This window comes from Azolla caroliniana, unplaced genomic scaffold (assembly GCF_043228905.1).
Source record: "Azolla caroliniana isolate FFs.n. ecotype wild unplaced genomic scaffold, voAzoCaro1.0.p SCAF_6, whole genome shotgun sequence".
Classification (NCBI taxonomy): Eukaryota; Viridiplantae; Streptophyta; class Polypodiopsida; order Salviniales; family Salviniaceae; genus Azolla; species Azolla caroliniana.
Genome location: NW_028230441.1, coordinates 8639162 through 8654104, shown reverse-complemented (window position 1 = coordinate 8654104; position 14943 = coordinate 8639162). Strand labels below are relative to the sequence as shown.

The 14943-nt window shown below is 45.9% G+C and overlaps 1 protein-coding gene across 1 annotated transcript; it reads left to right on the top strand.

Annotated features, from left to right (window-relative positions):
• Positions 1 to 11248: 11248 nt before the first annotated feature.
• Positions 11249 to 13946, top strand: LOC147862979 (uncharacterized). The gene has a single exon (XM_087321909.1). The coding sequence runs from the start codon at positions 11880 to 11882 to the stop codon at positions 13467 to 13469; it is 1590 nt and encodes a 529-aa protein (XP_087178035.1). The 5' UTR covers positions 11249 to 11879; the 3' UTR covers positions 13470 to 13946.
• The last annotated feature ends 997 nt before the right edge of the window (positions 13947 to 14943 follow it).

Below are 14943 nucleotides of genomic sequence, written 5' to 3'. Positions count from 1 at the left end.
CGTTCCGGAGGTTCGATTGAACCTGATTTCGGCCGGGAGGCTAGACGATGAAGGCTACACGGGTAGCATCCGGAACGGTGTCATGAAGTTCAGCAAAGGGAGCCTGATAGTGGCTCGGGCCCGGAAGATCAACACACTGTACCTGATGAATTCCCGGCTATGTCCGGAGGAGTTGAATGTGGCAGCCGACACTGCCGGTGAGCTGTGGCACAAGAGACTGTGCCACATGAGTGAGAAGGGGATGAAGAGGCTTGCAGAAGACAACCTTATTCCAGTGAAGCATGTGCACCTGGAGAAGTGCACCGACTGCCTGGCCGGTAAGCAAAACCGGACCTCCTTCCACTCAAGGCCACCGACGAGACGTAGTGCACCATTGGAGCTGGTGCACACTGACGTGTGTCAAGTAGAAACGAAGTCACATGGCAGAGCCCAGTACTTCGTGACATTCATTGATGACCACAGCCGGAAGCTGTGGACGGCGCCGTTGAAGACAAAGGACCAAGTGTTGGGCGTCTTCAAAGAACTCCACGCGAGAGTGGAAAGGGAATCCGGCAAGAAGCTGAAAGCGATACGAGCGGATAACGGAGGGGAATACCGGGGGCAGTTCCAGGAGTACTGTCGCTCGAAGGGAATCCGACTCGAGTTTACTGTGCCGAAGACGCCGGAACTGAACGGGCTGGCCGAGAGGATGAACCGGACCATAATGGAGAGGGTCCGGAGTATGCTGGCGCATGCGAAATTACCCAAGGGGTTTTGGGCTGAGGCAATGTCGACGGCGACATATGTGATAAACCGATCACCCTCAGTACCTTTGGACGGAGACACGCCGCAGAAAGTGTGGACCGGTAAGGAAGTGTCCTACCGGCATCTGAAGGTGTTCGGGTGTCTCGCATATGTGCATGTGGCAAAGGACCGGAGAGGAAAGTTAGATCCAAAGACCCGGCCATGCATATTCCTCGGTTACGGTGACGACGAGTTCGGCTACCGAGTATGGGACCCGGTCGACAAGAAGATATTCAGGAGTCGAGATATCATCTTCATGGAGGACAAGACGCTCGCCGACTGGGAGTCGGAGAAGAAGATGAAGAGCTCCAAGTCGACCGGTGAGGATAAACTCTACGAGGAGCAGTCCCGACCGGCAAGGGACCGGTTAACACTCGAAGACCCGGCCGAAGACGGTGAAGAAACAGAACCGGCCGAAGAAGATGAAAATGATACCGGAACCGGCCCCGATCCCGAAATGAATTCGGATGAAGAAGAAGAATCGGAAGAACCGGTTACCGAAGCTCCCGAACGGAGATATCCTCTAAGAGAGAGAAGGGCCCCCCGGAGATTTCCGGAACCAGAGCACGTGCTGCTAACCGACGAGGGGGAGCCGGAGAGCTTTGAAGAAGCAAAGCACGACACCCAGAGCCGCAGGTGGTTAAGTGCCATGCAGGAGGAGATGGATTCCCTGCATGAGAACCACACATATGAACTTGTGGAGTTGCCGAAAGGAAAGCGGGCACTTCGAAACAAGTGGGTGTTCAAGCTGAAACCGGGAGATGCCGGAAACTCCCCGAGATACAAAGCCAGGATCGTGGTGAAGGGGTTCCAGCAGAAGAAGGGCGTCGACTTCGACGAGATATTTGCCCCGGTAGTGAAGATGACCTCCATCCGGACGGTGCTGAGCATAGCGGCAAGCAAGGACCTCGAGGTAGAACAGATGGACGTGAAGACGGCATTCCTTCACGGTGACCTCGAAGAAGAGATATACATGCAGCAACCGGAAGGATTCGAGAAGAAAGGGAAGGAGCACCTGGTATGCCGGTTGAAGAAGAGCCTTTACGGACTGAAGCAGGCTCCCCGGCAATGGTACCGGAAGTTCGACTCTTTCATGACCGACGAAGGGTACCACAAAACGCAGTCCGATCACTGCGTGTTTGTGAAGAAGTTCGAGGGAGGAGACTTTCTAATACTCCTCCTGTACGTGGACGACATGTTGATCGTCGGACGGGACCAGGTCAAGATACGGATGCTGAAGAAGGCTCTTCAGCGAACCTTCTCAATGAAGGACTTGGGTCCGGCGAGGCAAATACTAGGGATGCACATCATCCGGGACCGGAAGAAGAAGCAGTTGTGGCTGTCACAGGAGAAGTACGTGACAAAGGTGCTTCACCGGTTCAACATGTCGGAAGCAAGACCGGTCGGGTCGACCCTCCCGGCAAACTGCAAGTTGTCCAGCAAGCAAAGTCCCAAGACAAAGGCTGAAAAGGAGGATATGATGAAAGTGTCATATGCCTCAGCCGTCGGGAGCTTGATGTACGCCATGGTGTGTACGAGACCGGACATAGGATATGCAGTCGGAGTGGTGAGCCGGTACATGAGCAATCCCGGCAAAGAGCATTGGAACGCGGTCAAGTGGATACTCCGATACCTGAAGGGCACGGCAAACGTGTGCCTCCGATTCGGCTCCGGTAAGCCCCAACTCGACGGCTTCACCGATTCGGATATGTCGGCTGATGCAGATACCAGCCGGTCCACATCAGGGTATGTGATGACCTATGCAGGGGGAGCCGTTTCGTGGCAGTCGAGGCTGCAGAAGACGGTTGCGTTGTCAACCACGGAGGCGGAGTACATGGCAGCTGTTGAAGCCGGCAAGGAAATAATATGGATGAAGGACTTCATTAGAGAGCTCGGTATCCAACAGGAGGAGTACCGACTCTACTGCGACAGTCAGAGTGTCATCCACCTTGCGAAGAACGCGGCCTACCATTCCCGGACGAAACACATCCAGCGTAGATACCACTGGATCCGGGAAAGGATAGAAGACAAGGAGTTCGTGCTGACGAAGATCCACACGGACGAGAACGGGTCGGATATGCTGACCAAGGTACTTACACCCGACAAGCTGGAAGCATGCCGAAAGAGGATCGGATTAGAGAGACATCCCATGCCGAAGTGAAGGGGGAGTTTGTTGGGATTACGGTCCCTCCGGATGGGATGTCCGGAGATGAATGACGGCAAGCCCGGTTGCGGTTACGGAACCGGATGATGAAGAGTACCCGGCATGAAGCCGGATGAAGAGTACCCGGATGCGGATCCGGATGATGAAGAGTACCCGGCATGAAGCCGGATGAAGAGTACCCGGATACGGATCCGGATGATGAAGAGTACCCGGCATGAAGCCGGATGAAGAGTACCCGGATACGGATCCGGATGATGAAGAGTACCCGGCATGAAGCCGGATGAAGAGTACCCGGATACGGATCCGGATGATGAAGACCCCGGCTACGGAGCCGGATGACGAATGTACCCGGAGAGAGATCCGGATGCAGGGACATATTTGTGAATATGTTTGCTAAGAGCCCTTGAGGCTATATTTGTAAATATCCCGAAAGTCATATATGTATAAATATGACTTAGGGCAAACAGTTATAATGTTGTTGCTTATTTTTCATGAGAAGTGAGAGCAGCCGAGAGAGAGAGATAGAAACGAAGAGGTCGACGCCTCTGTGTAATACCGCCGCCTGTGGCGAGGACAGCGAGCTCAAGGTCGTCGCCTTGCAGCTCGCCATTGTATATTCCAGTGTATAGTGATAGTTGGAGTCGTGCACTCCCGTGGTTTTTCCCGTTTAGGGTTTTCCACGTTATACCCTGTGTATTCGTCTCTCTGTGTCTTTTTCCCATTTTCTGCTGCATTGATCCATGTTGTCTCGGTTGTGGCCGAGAGGCGAAAGGTTTTTCAGCAAATCTCCTTAGAAAAGCAGCAAACGCAACAACATCATGGGGAACTTGCGTTACGCGTGCAACAACTCGAAGCAACCATCGTAGCGATGCAACAACAAGGGCCCGGAACACAAGGGATTCATAAAGAACCCAAGATTGGCCTTCCCACGAAGTTCGATGGAACGCGATCGCAGTTTAGAGGGTTCCTTAACCAGGTACAATTAGTTATTCAAATGCATCCTTCCCGGTATCCCACCGATGCATCACGAGTGGGTTTAGTAGGCACTTTGTTAAGTGGCTCAGCGTTGGCATGGTTCGCTCCACTATTAGAAAAGGAATCTCCGTTACTCAACAATTTTGAAGAGTTTCTAGGTGAGTTTAAAGCATGTTTCAGAGATACTGACAGCATCAGGACCGCAATCAACAAAATTCGGCGATTACGCCAAGGTGACCGTCCAGCCTCCGCATACGCTGCAGATTTTCGCCTACTCGCCGCCGATATCCCTTGGGATGATCAAGCGTTGATGGAGCAATTCCGTTATGGTTTACACAATGATGTCAAGGATTTACTCTTGACCTTCCCCGAAGAGCCAAAGTCCTTAACAGAAGCAATCAGTCGCGCGGTGAGATGTGACAACCGCCTCTTTGAGCGACGTTCGGAACGACAGCTACAGATGCCGAGGGCAAGATCAGAGCCCACCTACGCCTCAGTGGTAGCAAGACCTTTTCCGAGGGAGTCATATAATGTGCCTCCAGCGAATACTCCGACTCCGATGGAGATTGACACTACACGTCGTCGAGGGCCATTATCCAAAGAAGAAAAGCAACGACGCCGTACAAATCGACTATGTCTTTACTGCGGTGGACCAGGACATATTGCAATAAATTGCCCCCATAGGCCAAGAAGACAGGTAAACCAAATAGTCGTTAGTTCTAATTGTACTAAACCTGAGCCTATTTCAGTAGGGATATCTGATAGTCCTAATAGTACTAATAGCCCAGATCTAGCGAACAAATTTGATGTCCTTAGTCAGTTAGAAGAAGAGTTAAACGACTAAGTCCAGCCAAAATAGGAGCTGTTTGGTTGGACAGCCCTAGATCTGTGCAGCCCATTAGTGGTTCCATTCCCTCTAAGCAAGTTAGTGATGTGTTCGTAGCCCAAGTAATAGTTAGTACTAAAAGTACCCCTCCAGTACATGTCCTAGCACTCCTAGATTCCGGAGCTAACTCTTGCTTTATGGATAAGAAATTTGCTCAAGCTCATAAGATATCCCTAAGAAAACTCCAGTGTCCAGCCTCTGTAGTAGTCATTGATGGACGTCCCATTGCTTCCGGAAATATCATAGAAGAGTAAGAGTCCATTAATATTGTCCTAGATAACTTAGCATGTGTAGTATCATTTAATATTATTAGTATCCCAGAACATCCCATAGTTTTAGGATTACTGTGGTTCGAGTTACATAACCCAGACATAGATTGAAGAACAAGAGAAATCCGGTGTCGACAAACCCAAGGGTCAACTCAAAAGATGGCAACCATTTCGCTACGTCAGTTGCGTAAAGAAGGGCACAAGGAGGAAATGTTCCTCTTTGCAATATCAGTAAACCCCTCCAGCACCACTAAAGAAGAATCCACCGTTCAACTTCCCGAGAAGTATCGTCATTACGCCGATGTGTTCGATAAAGTACAAGCCAACACACTTCCTCATCATCGACCGTACGATTGCCCCATCGATTTACAACCGGGAAAAGAGCCGCCATGGGGACCGATCTACAATTTGTCACCAACCAAGCTGGAAGTCCTTCGGGCCTATATAGAGGAGAATTTGGAAAATGGTTTCATCCGGCATTCGAAATCTCCAGTGGGCGCGCCCATTTTCTTCGTCAAGAAAAAGGATGGATCGCTTCGTCTCGTTGTAGATTACCGTGGCCTGAATAAGGTTACAATCAGGAATAGGTATGCTCTTCCCCTTATCTCAAGTCTTTTAGAACGGATCAATGGTGCCAGGTTCTTCACGAAGATTGACTTACGGGGAGCATATAACCTCGTACGGATCCGACCAGGAGACGAATGGAAGACCGCGTTTCGCACCAGATATGGGCACTTCGAGTATACGGTCATGCCGTTCGGCCTCACTAATGCACCGACAATCTTCCAGCACATGGCTAATGATATATTCCGAGATCTTTTGGATGATTGTTTGATCATCTATTTGGATGATCTACTGGTTTATTCAAAGACCCAAGAAGAACATGATTCTCATGTACTATTAGTACTAAAACGACTTCGAGAACATGGTCTGTATGCAAAGCTGGAAAAATGTAGTTTCGGATGCAACCAAGTGGAATTTCTCGGCTACATCATTTCATCAGAAGGCATCTCCATGGACCCAGCTAAGATTAAAACGGTGGTAGAATGGCAGACTCCACGTTCGGTGCGAGATGTGCAATGCTTCCTAGGCTTTGCCAATTTTTACCGGAAGTTCATACAAGATTACTCAAAGATCGTTCTACCTCTCACATAACTTACCAGGAAGGGACAACCGTTCATCTGGTCTGAAGAAACGGATGTGGATTTCGAGAGTCTTAAAAAGGCATTTACCTCGGCTCCAATTCTAGCTCATGTCGATCCGGAAAAACCATTCATTATCGAAGCTGACGCATCGGATTTTGCATTGGGTAGCATTCTGTCACAACAGGGGAATGATGAGAAGCTACATCCTTTCACTCACGCAAGTTTGACACCACCGGAATCAACTACGAAATTCATGATAAGGAGCTATTGGCAATAGTGGATTCTTTTATGCAATGGAGGCATTTTCTGGAGGGATCCTCTCATCCAGTCACCGTATTTAGTGACCACAAGAACCTTGCCTACTTTCAGGATGCTCGTGTGTTGAATCGACGTCAAGCTCGGTGGGCCCACTTCCTCACGCGTTTCGACTTCAAAATTACATATCGTCCGGGGAAGCACCAAGGGAAGGCAGATGCATTATCACGGTGTTCGTATCTAGCACCCCGTCTCGGCGAGCCAGCTTCCGATAACCAAAAACAAGTCATCTTGGGACCGGCACGACTACAAGCAACACAGATCTTTGACATGCCCATAGATTCCCGCGTTATCGATACCATACGCGAAGACTTGAAGACAGATGCGTTCGCCCAAGCTATACTAGCACAAATTGATCCCTCTCGAGCGTCGTGTTCACAGTCGCAACCACCAGGTATGGACTATCGGCAATTGAAATACCATGATGGATTACTCTTCTTTAAAGAACTTTTGTATGTTCCTAATGGTTCTTGCCGCCTTCAAGTAGTACAAAACTGTCATGACACATATACAGCTGGGCATTTTGGTAGTACTAAAACACTACATTTAGTACAACGATCATTCTGGTGGCCCTATATGCGACAATTTGTCGAGGATTTTGTTTGGACTTGTGATACATGTTGCAGAGCAAAAATGCCAAGGCATCATCCATATGGTTTATTAGAACCATTACCAATTCCAAGCAAGCCGTGGCAGTCCATTGCTCTAGACTTCATCACAGATCTTCCAGTCTCTAAGGGGTTCAATGCGATTCTAACGGTAGTCGATCGATATACGAAGATGGCTCATTTCTTGCCATGTACTAAGGAGATCTCCAGTGAAGACACTGCCGAAATTGTCATGCGTGAAGTATGTCGGCATCATGGACTTCCCGATAGTATCATCAGCGACCGTGGACCCCAGTTCGTGTCAAAATTCTGGAAGCACCTTTTTAACATGCTCAAGGTCAGTTGTAACCTCTCCTCCGGCTACCACCCACAAACCGACGGCCAAGCCGAACGAACCAATCAAACGTTGGAGCAGTATTTGCGGTGCTTTCTCAGCTATCATCAGGATGACTGGGCAGATATTCTCCACTTCGCCGAATTTGCCTATAACAACTCTATCCACGCATCCACGAAAGTTACACCATTTTATGCTTATACGGGATGTCACCCCCGGTGGTGTGTACTTGAAACCCCAGAGGTGTCCACAAATCCTTGCGCAGAGGATCGTTTGGAGAGGTTACGCAAGATACAAGCGGATTTGTCTACTCATCTCCAACAAGCTCAACAAACACACAAGGTTTATGCGGATGTATGGCTACTCCGACGACACATCAAGACTACTCGCCCATGCGAGAAGTTGGATTATCGGCGATTAGGTCCTTTCCGTATTATAGGAAAGATTAATGATGTCGCTTTTCGTCTTGATCTACCTCCACAACTTCGGATACATCCGGTGTTTCATAGTTCTCTCCTCGAACCCTATCAAGAGAGCACCATCCCAAGCTGTATTACATAGCCTCCACCCCCGATCAAGCTTGAAGATGGACCTGAGTACGAGGTTGCCGCCATCCTTGATTCCAAGTTTGTTCGCAACAAGCTCTACTATCTAGTCGATTGGCTAGGATATAGTCCCAGCGAGCGTACTTGGGAACCGATAGAGAATGTCACCAATGCTTGTGCTCTTCTTGAAGACTTCCATCGTCAATATCCAGACAAACCGGGTCCTCAATCCAAAACGACTCGTTACACTCATCGTTTTAAAGGGGGGATAGTGTCATGATATGACAAGACTCGAACCCATGACCTTATGCTACATGGGTCGAGCTCTTGACCATTAGATTATACATTGTAATACGTAAAATATTATTTTCATTTATGTTTTATTATAGAAAATTGATGTATATTCCAGATTTCTCTGGAACATTCTAGAAACTTCAGGAGTATTCCTTAGAACACTATAAAAGGAGGCACAAGGCATTATTTCGAACCAAATCGGTTCAACGCCAGTCTTAAGCCTCCTAGTTACTGTACATTTTCTTCACATAATATATATCTTTTCTTATCATCACTCACTCACTCACTCTCTCTCTCTCTCTGTCTCTCTCTCTCTCCCTCCCTCTCACTCACTCTTTCCTTCTCTCGAGAGTTCTTCACCTCCCTAGTACTAATACTTCTTTTAGTACTAAGTCCTTCTCTGTCTTAGTACTGTTCCTGACAATAGTCTCATTTGTAAAATTTTATAACTAATGGAAGGAGTTTTTTTGGAAAAATAAAATAAAATATTAAAAGAAAACTTTCTAAAATCCTAAATATATGTGCGCCCCTTTTAAAATGGAACTTTCAAACACAAATAAGCATATCTACATATATTCCTTCGACAAAATAACACACATACACATGTTTATACATTATCTACATAATTAAATAAAAACATGTACATATATATACACATAATTACATGTACAAGCACAATCACATGAACACAAGTACACACCCATACGAACATAAATATTCATGTACGCACACATACTTCATTGACAAAGCCATCTTCTATGGTTTAGGTTCCGTGTGGTCCCACTTGACTTTTACATGTACATCGTCGTTATGTGAGGCATGCACATGAGGAAACAAGTTTAATTTAAAGGTATATAAAAGATTGAAGGGCAATGCAAATGTATGAAAAGAACGAAATACTTAGTTCCATCAACAAAGAGCTTGCACTATGAATGAAAGGTCGCCTCGTACAATAAAGAGAGATAGGTTGATTGCTATCTTATAGTAAACAATAAGGTGGATAAAAACGAAAAATGATGTAACTTTTTGCACTAGTCGAGTCTTAAGGTCAAGTGCAACGAAAAGAAGCTCACTATTTGGTAAGAGGGCTCTTAAAATCTATAAATGGGAGAGGAGAGCTCATCTTAGGGGTAAACTTTTGGATCAAGGTGGAGGTGTTCCTGAAATTTGGAAAGAGCATGGAGTAGTGAATCAAGAGGGTGTAAGAGACCACCGATGACAATAGGCAAGGAAGTTGTTTCATTGATCCTCTAAACAAAACTTGAGGATATCCCATCGAAGCTCTATCACCAATCCTACAAGTACATCCCTAACTTCTTTATCCATCTACCCCTTGTAAGCCACTCCATGTAATGGGTTGAGATAATCTCATTATATATGGATCATATTAATCATTTGATGTATTTTGCTTTTTGATACCCAAATGAAGTTAAATTTTGTAATCTATTGTAAGTTGCAACAAATAATCTCATTGCATATGTGGATCAAGATAAATTCATTATCTAGTGCTACTAGTTATTATTAAGGATCGTGACAATTTTTTTGGGTTGTGATTTGGAGTTTAAAGTCGGAGATACACGATTTGGAGCTACATTTGCAAAAAGATGACTCCTCGAATTATTGATTTGTAAAATGCACACTGCAGATGGAAAGAGTTCATCACGAAGTTCGTGTCGGGTCTTTCCGAACATGATTTCGACCATTGGGTGAGAAGTTGGAGCCTTCTCTTCCTCCCAACATTCTCCTTGTCCAAGCTTTTTCTCCACCTTGAACATTCTCCTCATCTCAAGCCTTCTCATGTTCCATCATCCAGATAGTGAATAAATATGAGTGTGTGCAAACCTTATATGTCAAACAAATGTAATTCTCATGTTCCATCATCCAAATAGTGAATAAATATGAGTGTGTGCAAACCTTATATGTCAAACAAATGTAATTATTTAAGGCAAGACTTGAACCTTACACCTATAGAGTTAAAAGCATTATATTCATCAATAAGGTAACTACTATTTAATATTTAACTTCTCATAGAAATAAATATTCACATATGATTCAAAAACCATTAAGGAGAAGCCCTACGCCAAATATCGACGGGTAGTCTGAAGGCTCCAACATGACAATTGGAATACGTAATCCATTCCTCTCTGATTCAAGTCCCCGGTGGTCCCGCTCACGTTTCACACGCTTGCACGTAGTTTCGTGGCAACGCACGTGAAATGTTACGAGACAATTGGGGGGGGGGGGGTGCTTCATTGAGAAGAAACCCTCCAAAAACTAAGACAAATATCGACAAGTAGTTCGAAGTCTCCAACAGGACAATCGGAATACGTAAGCCATTCCTCTTTGGTAAAGTCCCCAGTGGTCTCGCACATGTTTCACACGCTTGTGCGTAGCTTCGTTGCGACGCACGAGAAATGTTACGGGGCAATTGGAGTTTCGGGGGTGTGGGGGGGCTTCATCGAGAAGAAACCCTCCGGAAACTACGACAATCAAAATACGTAACCCATTCCTCTCTGGTTCAAGTCCCGGGTGGTCCCGCTCACGTTTCACACGCTGCGCGTGTAGCTTCCTGGCAACACAACGCACGTGAAATATTTATTACACGACAATTGGGGGTGGGGGTTGGCTTAATCCAGAATGGGTTGGCTTCTGGTGGTGCTAGGCTCAGGCTGTTGGGGCGCGATTGAGATGCCATTGGTGCTTTTGTGAGAAAGAGGCTGAAGTCCTTAGTTTAGTTTAGAGATTTAGTTTATTTATTAAGAGTTTCGTTAAGTTTAGAGAGTTAGTAGATAGAGTAGTTTATAGAGATTTAGTTTTTGGCGGGTGTTCTTCCTTTCCTTCGAAGGCGTGTCAGTTATTGTTTCAGGAACAGATTATGTTGAACACATACATTACATACATACGTATAATACCTGTCTTTTTTTTGTTTTGTTTTTGTTATCCACGGATTTCGTCCATGGCGGGTAGGAGGAGGAGCAGGAGCAGAGCAGGAAGGATTCATGTAATGTGCTCGGATTATTCCTCTGTGTTGCTGCCATAGCCATAGCCATAGCCATAGCCGTAGCCTTTGGTGCTAGACAGAAACTGATGCAGACACTGGATGTAGGAAAATGGCTATGGCTGGACATGCCCAGGGGAAGGAAGAGATCTCCATTTAGATGATGAACAGAAGACGGCGGAGGAGTTGAGAGCATGTAGAAAGACCTGAGAAGAAGAAGAAGAAGAAAGCGCAGGAAATAAGAAGGAACAGACTCGATTCTGTTCATAGGAAGGCTGGAACAAGGAGGATGAAAGAGGGAGAGAACCTGAATCAGAAGGGGATGCACTGAGAAGAAGAAGAAGAAGAAGATACATACATACATACATACATACATACATACATACATACATACAGATAGAGAAGAACACATAACACACTGACTGATTGAGAAAGAAGAAGAAGAAGAAGAAGAAGAAGAAGAAGAAACAGAGATGAGTGGTTTAGATCGAGACGGCGACTGCCTGAATTAGAAGAAGAATTTGTTTAGAGAGGAAGTGTTTTGTTTTTTGGATCTGCAGAGAATGACTTTGGAGAATGTAAGCGAGCGGATCCGACTCTTACAGGAGTGGAGCCCTCCATCTCAGAGGCACCACCGCACCCGCTCCCCTTTCAACCACCGCGGTGGCAGCAGCAGCACGAACAACCATCGGATCGAGACCTTCAATTCTGCTAACTCCATTCACTCGGTTAATGCCACTGCCGACACCGGGAAGAAGATCAGCCTCAACAATTTCTTCGTCCCGCCCCCCCAATCATCTCCCCTCAAAGAAGAGATCTCTTGCCTCAAGAAAAAGATCGACTTCCTCTCGTCCGAGAATTCTTCGCTCCGGAAATCGAAACGAGAGATGGATGCTACCCTGGCTCAGACCAAAATGGATCTCGCCGAATCTGAGGCCAAGGTCGCGGAATCGGATTTCGTGGCCGCGGAATCGAGAGCGAAAATGACATCCCTAGACCAAGATGTGGAGAAGCTCTGCGAGCTTAGTAAGCTCCTTTCGGATGAGAACTCAAGCTTGCAACTACAGATAAAAGAGAAAGATATGGAGATTCGAGGGCTCAGAGCTCAGATCGAGGCTCTGCAGAAAGAAGCGGAGGTTCGGAAAGAGCAAGAAACCGAGCTTCGAAAAGAAATGGCAAAACTCGAGAGTAAGGAGGTGATGCAAAAGCAGATTGACATGGTGAGATCCGAGAAGGAAGAGTTGTTAAGGGAAGTGCAGAGGTATAAGGTGGAGAATGAAGCGGTTTACAAAGAGCTAGAAAGGATGAAGGAGGCTGAGCAGAAGGAAAGGGTTGAAGATGAGATGGCCATTGAAATGGCTCTCGAGATGGCTTCTGAGATTCCGGTGAAGGAGCTTGAGATAGAAGAGGATTTGAAGAAGGAATTGGAAGAGATGAAGAGGAGGGCGAAGAGAGATGCACAGAGAGTGATGGAATTAGAAGAAGCTGTGGAGGAGTATGAGGCGGAGCTAAAGCATCTGAGTGAGGACGTAGAGAGGGCGGTGAGAGAGGGGAGAGAAGCGAAGATCAAGTGGGAGAGGCTTAAAGAGGAGGTGGAAGAAAAGCAGAGAAGGAGACAGACAGATCATGCTTCCATAATCGCTTATCAGGAGGGGGAGGGCAATGATGCATCATCAGAACAGGAATCACAATCACAATCACAATCGCAATCGCAACCACAATCGCAATCACAAACTCGATCTCTGGTTATCTTCAACGAGACCTCGGGTGAGTTCGAGAAGATGACGATCGCGTTCTCTAGAGGGTTAGAGAGGGTGGAGAAGGAGCTCTCAGAGTGGAAGGAGAAAGTGGCAGTGCTAGAGGTCGCGTTGCAATCTGCGAAAAGCTCTGCGGAATCAAGCCAAGCGACCACGCTACATCTGTTCTCTGAGCTCGGCACAATCAGTAGTGCATTGAAGAAATCTCTGTCTCCTCCATCTCCATCTCCACCTCCATCTCCACCACCACCACCGCCGCCTCCGCCTCCACCTCCACCTCCGCCACCGAGCCGTCGAGCCTCGTCCTCTAACATCGTGCCTGCCACCGTTGCCACCGGTGCTCTCGCGAGTGGCCTCTATGTCGCTGTCAAATTCCTCCGAGCTCGGAACCCATAAAACCCTAATCTTAATTGGGGCAAATGCAAATATCTACTCAATGATCAATCACCAGAAAATATACCTTTTTTTGACAAAACCTAAACACATGAGTAATGAGCAACATAACTCATGGCTCACGATCTCTAGATGTTCCTAAATCGAAACCCTAACTTCCCCCAATCAGTAGGCACTTGTGTTAGAACCATTTTTGTAAAGTCTAGATCACCACTTCATGCTTCCAACCGCCAAATTACCTGACTCCTCTTTTCAAACGTCTGCCTAACTGCAAAGGCCTAACCCAGCATCACCAGATCTTTTCCAAAACTCAAAAACTTTGGTGATTTGCTCCTTCTGATCGTCTAACAATGATTGCTGTATGTTGCTCTTTCTCTCTTATTGATTGTTTGCAGAATTGAATCTCTCTAGAGCACTTGCTTCACATGGCAAGGAAAAAAATAATCTAAATTCCATAATGTGCTATGCTAACATGAATAATATTGCAAGTGATGGCTAGTGTTAGTGGGCACTAGATAAAACACATAATGGTAGAATCAAGATCAAGGTTAAATGTTTATGAGTTCAATTGGATAATCATAACATGCAATGAGCTTCATATAGAGTTTTTAACAATTGGTGGAAAGATCAACCACAAAGTAGAGGTAATTAACTACAATATGAGACATTAACATCAATGATATTCCATGTATTAAGTGTATTGGTATATTAAGAAGGTCAATGGACTTAATAATCTCCAAATGTGACTATGGCACAGGATTGGCCAAATTTATAAATCAACACTAAATTATTTGATCAAATTTCGGTGCATGGTTCCCATCTCCAATTTATTGGTCCATTTCATATGCAATGGAGTGGGTCCTTTGCTTTTGATAATATAAACTATCATCTATTTATACGAGAGAGAGAAAGTAGACATACAAAATTTGATTTATCATAATATTTCCTCTAGTTTAGTTTGATCTAACATCATTAACGTGAAATAGTAGTAATTATTTGAAGTTGGAGCTGAAGACAATAGTGAAGGCAGAGCATGAGGATATGTAGATGAAAATGGTGGTGAAGATGGAGGTGGAGGTGAAGCTAGAGACGGGTATAAAGATGGATGAAGATTTGATAGGATGTGAGGTGTAGAGTAAGAGGTGCACACTCAAGGCTCAAGACGAGAAACAACAAAAAAAAAACACTTATACACAACTTTAGGAGGCATAGGTGCAACAAGAGGTGCACACTTGAGGCTGAAGGCGAGAAACAACACATACATATACACAACTTTATGTCTATGGAACTAAGTTATCTTGAATTCTACATAGAGTCATTAAGTCACTTAGACCAAAATGGTGGGTGGTTAAATCAAAATACCGTGGTTGTGTACACCTAGGTGGTTCAACCTAGGTGACTTTGTGGGGACTCTTAGTTGTGGTGTTGGTGTCAGTGAGTTGCCCTTGAATAGAAGTTAGTGGCGTTAGTTTCGTTC

Excerpts from the sequence above, each read along its gene's own strand:
- LOC147862979 (XM_087321909.1), top strand. The coding sequence starts at position 11,880 with ATGACTTTGGAGAATGTAAGCGAGCGGATCCGACTCTTACAGGAGTGG.